Raw genomic sequence first — 9,546 nt, 5'->3', positions numbered from 1 at the left:
AAACTCGACCCTTAAAGGATAAGCCGATGTCACACCTAAGCCATATGTGACAGGTTCACAAAGACCGCTCTGGCCTTCCTAATCCTGAAGGAAATATCCTCTTTCACGGGACCATCCGGACTGATACAACTACCCAGGTTCATCCGCACGCACGAGGCTAGGGTTCCAGTCCACTCAGTCTTGCAGTAGCACTTTACACTTTGCAGGTGTGAAGCGCATACCAAACCGCGAGGCAGAATTATTTAGATTATTTAATATCGTTTGTATTACCACGAGGTGGGATCAACGCTCGTGAAGGTCACATGGAATGTTGCGTTTCGTTTGTGGCGAATACTCTAACTGTTCAACACGTTCGCACAGCCATGGTTGGTTCATACTAGTCGGTTTGTGTAGGCAAGCTATGAATAAATCGTGAAAAATTCGTCAAGCCTCTCATCCCGAGGAATATCTTGGAAGACGCAGTGTGGTGAACATAACCGACTAGACGGCTGATAAATCACAAGTCGTTTGGAAAATAAGAAAAAAATTGCAGGGCGGGTTAAGGGTCAAAAGTTAAGTCAATCAAAAGAGTGGGGTCGCGGTCAGGAGCATATTTGAACTTTAGGGGAATTCTGATCCAAAACAAGTTAAAAGTGCACACGAGTTTATTTTGAGCGCAAAGGTCGTGGGTGAGTAATTAGATGGCGATTTCCTGAGGTATTGTTAGCCAGATTCTCACAGAATGTTGTCGATGGATGAGCGACCTCAAAGTGGTGAGAGAGGTTCGGGTTTTGTGAGTTAGCTGATTGGTTTCGGCCACATACAGCGCGACGGCGTTCGGGCCAGATCCGCGGTTTCTTACTTACGAGGCTGGACACGCCCCCGTGGACGAGTACACACAAAAGTTATTGATAGAAACTGGCAATTTGTCCTTCATGGAGATTTAACTGAAAATCTGAGAAGCGCCGCACAGCTGTTTCATCCTCACTGAGAATCATCAACTCATGAGACTCCAGTAGGGAGCTTCAAATGCACGACCTACCGGCAGGTGGTTTAAACCCTTAACCGTCTGGCCACTAGCGGATGATCAGCAATTTAATCAGCTATCGCTTAGACTAGATATAGCGCCGCTCAGTCCTCAATCATGGAATCCAAATTATGTAGCCGCACGTGTTGACTGACTCCTCGAGCGACGACTTCTCAGACGGACGATTCACTCATCGTTTAAATCTATTCTTCATCTGAGCTACTTATGGTAGGCAAGTAGTGCGAATATCTCAGGAATTTTTGGTGAAAATCTTTTTCTATGCTGAACAACGAGAAGCAATGGACAGCGGTTTGCCAACAGATGTACAGTGATTCTCGGTCTTTCAACGCAGAACAAAACCTCCATGGAACTTTCCCAAACCTATTCACACCACTTAAGACTTTGTATTCCACCTGAGATAATGGGGGTCCAGCCCAGGCTCAAGAAAGATTTAGCAATCATGGGTGTTGACCGTATACAGCTCTATAGAAACCAGTTCAGTACTGGTTCCCCTAATATGGATAGTTGACATGGATTCGCCTCTCGTGCACCGGGTAAATCGCTTGCTATTTTTCCACAGATTCATTTATCCATCTATGTCTTAAAGGAAGGATTTTTTAACGTTTGAGGCTGAACAATCGAGTCAATTTGGATATAGTCAAGACTGGTTTGTTGTTCTCCGACGTCGGTGAATCGTCACTTGCTGGGTCCCAAGAACAAAGCGCTTCATTTAGCAGTCAACGTGCGAACCAAACCAGGGATCACCAATGAGGATCCTGATGGGACTGGCAACAGGTTTACGCACACACGTGACAGGTTGTCTGATCACACAGACGCTAGTAGACATCTGAGGATCAGAGTCATAAAAACGACACATTCGAAGACCATGCTTTGTCGCTATGAGAAGAGACATCTGGCTTGGATGGTTACTAGGCTAGTCAACAAAGGTTCGTTGTTTCACAAGTTCACGATTCTGCGCGCACCATTCGGATCGATGCATAAACTGCCGTTAGGCTGACGGCTTACCACGCAACCTGCTGGCAGGTTCGCTCCAGTCGGCTGTTGTAGGGCATTTCTGTGTTGTGTTACCTGTTACCGACTAAAGCAGCCAGTTAGGGGACCAAAAACTGTTATTGCATCGGCTCCGATGTGTTTGTTGCCACGGCTGTTGTGCTATTGTAGCTACCCTATCACCCACATACTTGACTGTTCATCTCAAAGTCGCTCACTGGATCACGTGACTTGTCTTTTTCATACTCAAAAACCAAGTCCTATTAGGCTGACGCATCGGACATCGATTGTATCGCCTAGTCAGTGTAGCAACTACTCATGCGCTCACGCGCCCACGTACGCGCAAACGGACCGACATATAGGGAAACCGAACCAGTCGGCAAACACAGACTCGCGCGCGCAATGAGCAGGAAGTCAACCACTCTCCACAAACTCCACGGACAATTACGGAACACGTATAGCAGCCACACTGCGGAGAAAACACGTTCCCACCGTCCGTACATTCACCAAGGCACTCATCGACGATAAAATCCTTTTTCAACTTCCTCCCATTTCGCATTGCATTTATTTTCACACGTGTTGCAACCCACGACTTTCAACCATAGTAAAAAATTTTATTAGTGCATACACCTGATCTGTATTATGGATCTCATCAACAGTGCACTAACACTACCTCAAGTCTTTCCCTCATGGAAGGAATAAGCCTCTGGAGATCTTGACCATTCTACCTTGCCCGCATGTGGCCAGGCGGCTCTCATGCTCGGAAAGGCTTGAGTTGACGCGTCGCAGACTTTTGTTAGGTGGAAAGCACGTGAAAATATCTTTCAGTCGCCCGCTGCTTCACTCCAGCGTTCGTGTGCAGCGTTTGTTCACAGGTACGCCAGAGACTTTTCCACACACACTTGATCCCAATGGTCTTTGGATTTGTGTCCAGAATGAAATTGGAACATTCAGCTAATCAGTCCCGTCAGGACGGGAAGGATTCGTTTTTTCATCACACTTCAGAGATCCGAATGGTAACTAGATTAAGCTTCCGCGTTGGGAATTTTTACTCCTCAGGTAACTTAGTGGATATTGCCGTAGTGTTTCGATTGGGCACCCAGGGTTCGAATTTTCACACGCAGCCTTCAGCTCGGCCGACAATCTTGAAATGCTGGCCACAAGTGTCAATACAGCAGCATCTTAAAGACTGACTAAAGACCTTCAGTAGCTCTCTATCCATGTTGTTCCCCATGGGCACTTCTGGTGGGCGAAGTTCTTGAATTCCCGTTACGTTACCGCACAACAATAAAGAAAGAAGGGATTCACTGGAATCGATTTTCGTTCTTATTAAAGCTCATCAGTAGTGCATATCTTCGGTCGTGCCGGCATTTGACATCAAACTGAAATTTTGGAAAAAAGTGTTATTGTTTCCGTTAGTTCAAATATTCAGAGTCCCTTGTGGGGAAGGAAACACCCGGACCACCAGTCTCTACTTTCTTAGTCGAAGGGAAATGTGAGTGAGGCTGATTCACCTTGCCAAGGCTTTAGTGATGCATGGCCGATAAACTCCGCCGTTAAAACTTGAAGCCAGTTTAAAGTCAGCGCCATAATTGATTTCATGAGCAATGGCACTGATCGTACTGGGAATGGATAGAACACTCATACGGTCTCAGAGCGTTACTCAACCGGAAAAATCAATCGTTGTGAAACAGGCCTTCAAGAGATGTCATGTCTATATTCCACACGCAGTGAGATGGACGAGATGGCTCAGTGGTTAGAACGCGAATTTACTGACCGGAAGGTCCATGGTTCGAACCTGACCTCTACATCTTGACTTCTCCTTTCTGGGCTTGGGCAACCTTCAACTGTTATGACAGCTAGGCACCGAAAGGGTGCTACATCTGAACGAGAGACATCCAGCGAGTTTGGAACCAATGCATTGGCAATTCACATCACCTCATTGTTCAATGACTGCTTCCTTGAGAGTCAGCTTCGCAGAGAAACGCTCACACAGTTCACACCTTTTCCTTCTGACTCGATTACTTGTAGTTTGTTGGCAGTGAGGAGAAGTGGTCATCTACCGACTGAAGGATCTCAGATTTGAGCATCCGTGAAGATTTGAGGGAGTGATCGTCGATGCTACAGACGTTGACACCCAACAACATGTTAGCTGGTACATGTGATCCAGCGTTGACTGATGGGCCTTTCCCAAAAGCTGTATCTTTGACCATTCTGCTATTTCGGTTTGTCGAATGTGAGTTAACGCAACATAAGTTGTGCTGAACTTTTAGTAGGTTCATAAACAATCTGTTAACCTCAGCATCTTGCGATTCACACCAAATTTCCAGTTTTGACTCAACCGCTGTCCACACAAGTAAGACACCTATTGGTCAGCCTTAGATTTCCGATCCCAACCAAATTTAGCCGTTGGTACTGACTGTTTGTTCGCGCAAGCCTACCACACGATGGGTAGAAGAGCAACGCGATAAAAACCGAAGACCAGTCTGCGTATGAAGGCAAAAAAATGCTGTCGAACCTGATGGATCACCATCACACAAGGAAAGGCCGGGGGGGGGGGCTTTAAACCTATTTGGTATTTCCGGCGTCACGTCCCCATGAGGTCCGGTGAAAGGACGGATGCCCCTACATACGTCGCTCGTTGGTGAACACATACTAATCGTTTGCAAACAATTTGACATGAAGGTAAATATCTCTCATCTGCAAAAAGCTGTTGAAAAGTGAACATTTGTAAGTATCCTGTTGAAGTTTTCCTGGACATTGTTTGAATAATAAACAATACTGAAGAATAACTGCAAAAGGATTCTATAATTTTTGTGCCAGCGTTCAGATGTTATGAGATGTCTGCTTGAACAGCAGACCATACACTACTTGCATGCATCATCAGTAGTATGCCCTGTTACACTAGTAGCCAATGGGTACCGTTCGGAGTACCACACCTTTGTGGTGCCAGCATCACACAGCTTCCCAACTAACCACCGAATCTTGTGACATGTCAAGCCAATGACAGCCTTGGAAAAACCATCCACAGTTGGAAAAAAGATGCAATTACGTTGCAATTTTATCGTTGACCAAACGTTGCTTACATGAAAGGATCAGTTAGATTTTGATCAAGCCAGAGCAGGAGTAAAGCCATAGAAACCCCAAAATGGGCGCATTTTATGCAACTTCATGTAAATGAGGTAAATGTGTCTCTAATAAACTCACTGCCTCGCTGAGGGGACACTCAAATTAATCGGTAGGATGAAACAACTTTGTCGGTAAATGACGGCCGTCAGAAATCACACTCTAAATTTACAACACCATGTTTCGAGGTAGTCAGACATTTTTCGACGATATCCCACACTCACTCAAGACTGGAAGAGCTGCGAGGATAACAAACGGAACTCCTGCTTAGAATTAGCTCAGCAGACTGACGGCCAATGATAACTAGAAAGTGGCGGGGGAACAGCAGACTGACGGCCAATGATAAGTAGAAAGTGGCGGGGAAACGAAGTGTGTCCAGTTCAAACAAGCGAATTCAAGGCAAATGTTGCCCATCTTGAAATGAATTCTCTCCCAACTATTGAGGAAGAAATTATTGTTCGACGAACTAGGCACATATTGCAGTTAAATGGATGCAACTCTCGTACATCAGAAAGCGATTTCGGTCGAAAGAGAGACTCTGTGCGCTTGGTTTCCAACCCGTGGAATAGATTAAACTGTGGAGCACATATTCAAAATTTGCGACCACTGTTTTTGACGCGACTTGGCAGGGGAATCGCATAACTCATCAACCTAACCCAGTGGAGATTGCCCTTCATTTTTTGACAACTGTCTTTAGGTGCGTGACTTGAGCGTCCCCAACGGACCGCAATAATGCCCTGACATCAAACAGACCCAAAATCCACGAGAAATACCAATGCGCTAAATGTCTAAAGGTGCAATATTTTGTCTCAGAAACCAAATTAATGGCTACTTTGGAAAGTCGTAGGATTTCAAATGACCAAGGCATCATTCAGGGCCATGTAACTCAAAAAAGTTTCGAGGGAAAGCCTTGGGAAAATATCTTTGAGAGTCATCTTTACGAGGTGATGTCTTGGCCATCTTCTTTTGACTTACTTTGTCACATGATGGCTCCATTTTCTCGGGTTCCATTATCTGAGTACCTGTGAAAAAACGCGGAAAAAATTGACATTCAGCACAGGACACCCAGTGGGCTACGTGTTCTGACTCTGTACCTAATGGATGCGTTCAGCAGTGAGCCAAGTACACCAACCCAGCATCATTGTCCAAATCCTAAGCAGGACACTCCAATTTTCATAGGCTCATCATTCGTTTAGGACTGCCCTAACACGAAAAGTAGCCTTACTCAGTCGTGCACCATAGGTCCCCCAGCTTTAATTAGTAGGAAGGATGGCCGTGTGATCATCACGACAAGTTTTGTTGCGATCTGGAAAGAATTCAAGGCACAAACGCGAAATTGATGGGAAACCCCACTGAATAGTACTCGACACGAATCTGGGTCATGAGGTTTTTGTCATCGGTAAAGCGGTCCCGTTAACCCTCAGAATGTTAATCGGGTGGATTGTCTTTCCGACTGACTTTAGTTCTAGAAGTATACAGACAATCAAAGCCTTTTGGGTAGATTGCATTGCTTGACTGACGCTGTCGGTGGCTCAAGCACGACTGATGAAGTTGCCGAACAAGGTTTCAGCATTTCATCTGCCTAGATATACGGTACTTTGAAAACCTTTATCGGAAAGCTGTCTTCCTAGAGTAATTCTAGGACATTCTTTGTCTAGCCTGACTTACTCAGTATGAAGACCATCCCTAGGAGAGTTTTTCGCTACTTTGGAGTGTCTGCTCTTTGGTGCAGTGTTGAAACTGAGGTATATTTTCAGAGTCTAGCCCCTCTATCTGACAGTTTTCAGTGTATTACCTGGGTTACACTGAAGCCCGAAACACAACTCCTTATTTCTCGAATCCCGTTCAGTTCATCACAGGTTCACTCTGCGCACGGAACATGTTTTCATGTGAAACAGGAAGCCTCCTACTAGATGCGTCTTTTTAACTTCCAAGGCACCAATTGCATGACTTCACTACGCTTTGATCTGCTTTCCACTATGGTGTTTTGATTCATGACCCTGGCCAGGACAATTCTCCAGTTTTGGCGAGTTTGGGGATGAACTGATGGATTTATTGTTTCCAAAACCTCTCCTAAAATATGGACTTCTCAACCGGTTTCAAGCGGCTTCCAGCTGACCAAACACGGTAAGACTTGTGTAGCCGTAATACACAACGCATAAGGTTGCTGAAAACTTCTCAACAGCCCACAACCAGTTTCGCCAACCTTGGTGCTCATCAGGCAGACAAAGTCCCCGAGTTTTCGTCAACTTTATATTCTACTTGAACCCCAATTGCATGAAATTAGCCAGTATGGTTTTGATGGGAGACTCACCTGGAACCTAGCTCAGTCTCAGGTTTATGATGGCCACGATATCACGAATATCGTACCAGCTGCAACATGAGGCAGACTAATACAGCACATTCGCTTGCATAAAAAGATCATAAACGAGAGATTAAGTTGAGCCTCTCGTGAAAGCCAAATTGATATGCAAATGAGTGCATTTGTCGAAATCAGTCCAATTTGGGTTCAAGAAGAACATGAGGCTGGCGGAAATTCGGGGACTGTGCCTATCTGATGAGCCCCAAGGGGGGCGAAACTGGTCCTGGGCTGTCAAAGAGTTTTCAGCGATCCTCCACGATGCTAAGACTTGAAATCACTGAGGTTGGCCCAATCAGGGAGTCAGCTGATTTACTGAAACAAGCTGTCTGATTGGTCAGCCCACCCAACCAATGAAATAGACCCCGTGTGCTGTTGTCTAACTACGCGTGAGGCGAGCGCCGCACTACCAAGTTTTCCCTGAACGACACCTTTTGATAAAGCCATGTTTTACCAGGGAGAACTGACACGCTGTGGTGAAAAAAGGAAGTAGTGGAACAAATCACATTAACTTAATCATGCCACTAAGCGCAAATTAGCGGTTTTAAAGTAAGCACTGTCCATTCAATCTCCCCAAGGAATCACTTAACATCAGCTGTTATTACTTGCCTTATTGGGCGATCTACTCAGGTATCTAGAATACCTGATAAATGAGTCTTGCGAATACGAACACTAGCAAGGCGAATTAGGATCAAGAACAAAAAACATGGGTTGTTTTGGCGTCAAATCTTTAAATAATCTGACTTACTTTGCACTCCAATCGTTGTGACATCCAAGAATTTTGTCCACTCCACTGGAAGCAGTCAGGATACAGGGCTCGTGTTGGAATAAGTGTTAGATACTATTGTGTTAAACGAACTCTTAGAAATCTATGTGACTACAGGGATTAGAAGCTGTACAGTGGCTTAAATTAGGTTTAATTCGTTTGGTATGGATCCATTGAAAAAGCGTACAGAATAAGAAATTTGGGAGCCTCTGAGCAAACTGAGAGGGGCAGAGACAGACAAACTATTCATTTTTTTAGAATTTGGATTGAACTGTCGATTATAACCTATCCGTTTTACACAACTTAGCAACCACATGTCATGAAAAGGCATACAGGGGTTGCTCGTAAACCTGCGACCTACGTAAACACATGGTTTATTAAATAGGGGTGGGAGTCCTTATCATTGTAGGCGACAGTAAATCAGCAAGTCTGAAAATGACGGTAGATGGTTACTTGGGTTTCGCACAGAGACTTCTGTTGGCAAGTCGAAGCATAAGGTATAAACGTCAGGGGAGGGGTCTGTGTAGTGAACACGAAGCGGTCAGTAACCTACCTAATTCAAGGAGCTATAAAACCAGGACTATTGGGTAAGGCAGTGCGGAGCTTGGGATAAGAGAAAGCTGAAGGCTTCCGTCTACCCAGTCTGCTGTTTGAAGTAAATAAGGTGACTGGGCTACTGTCACCAGGCGACCAGGTGATCTGACGTGTGATTAGGTCCACTTCACTGTTTCAAGTGTACCGGAAAGCTACTAAGGACAACAGACAGAGGGGCTCTCGATGAGAGCTTCCGATGCAATGGGTGACCGAAAGTCGGTGGCGGTTAATGGAATACTAGAGTGCCCCAACATTATATGTACAAGTACATATATTCTCCGCTTCTGTCAAACTTGGGAAACATGGGTTACTAATGGATACAAATCAGCACACCCACAAGACAAAGGTACTTCCCGTCATGTTGTACTCCTTTAAAACACCAAACACCTACCGGACTACCCAGAGAAGTTAAGCAGCTTTCATCATCGTCATTCATCACTGTCAGCTGTAATAACCAAGTACTTGTTGTAAAGTGGTTGTAATTGCCGCAGTTTGGTTCACCAATGATTCGGGGGTGGGCGGTAGGTAGCTGCGCATTGCAGCTGATGATGATAAATTGGGAGATGATAAATTGGTACATAAATGCAGCACTGTCAGTGGGCTGTCAAGTGGGGGTATTGGGAAGGGAGCTATGCATTGACGGCAGTAGCTTGGATGCAAGAGCAAGGCCATATCTGACAATGT

At 45.1% G+C, this 9,546-nt stretch overlaps 1 protein-coding gene across 1 annotated transcript in view; it reads right to left on the bottom strand.

The window, feature by feature from the left end:
- T265_05650 (hypothetical protein) overlaps positions 1-8,283 on the bottom strand; it is a gene marked incomplete at both ends in the record, with an annotated part of 16,335 nt that extends 8,052 nt beyond the window's left edge. The window contains 2 exons of the mRNA XM_009170715.1: positions 6,119-6,165; positions 8,251-8,283. Coding sequence (XP_009168979.1) covers positions 6,119-6,154 — 36 coding nt within the window. The remainder of the gene's footprint in view (positions 1-6,118; positions 6,166-8,250) is intronic.
- Positions 8,284-9,546: the final 1,263 nt, after the last annotated feature.

Source organism: Opisthorchis viverrini, assembly GCF_000715545.1.
Source record: "Opisthorchis viverrini unplaced genomic scaffold opera_v5_111, whole genome shotgun sequence".
In the NCBI taxonomy this organism is placed as follows: Eukaryota; Metazoa; Platyhelminthes; class Trematoda; order Opisthorchiida; family Opisthorchiidae; genus Opisthorchis; species Opisthorchis viverrini.
This window is presented reverse-complemented; position numbering and strand designations above follow the sequence as displayed.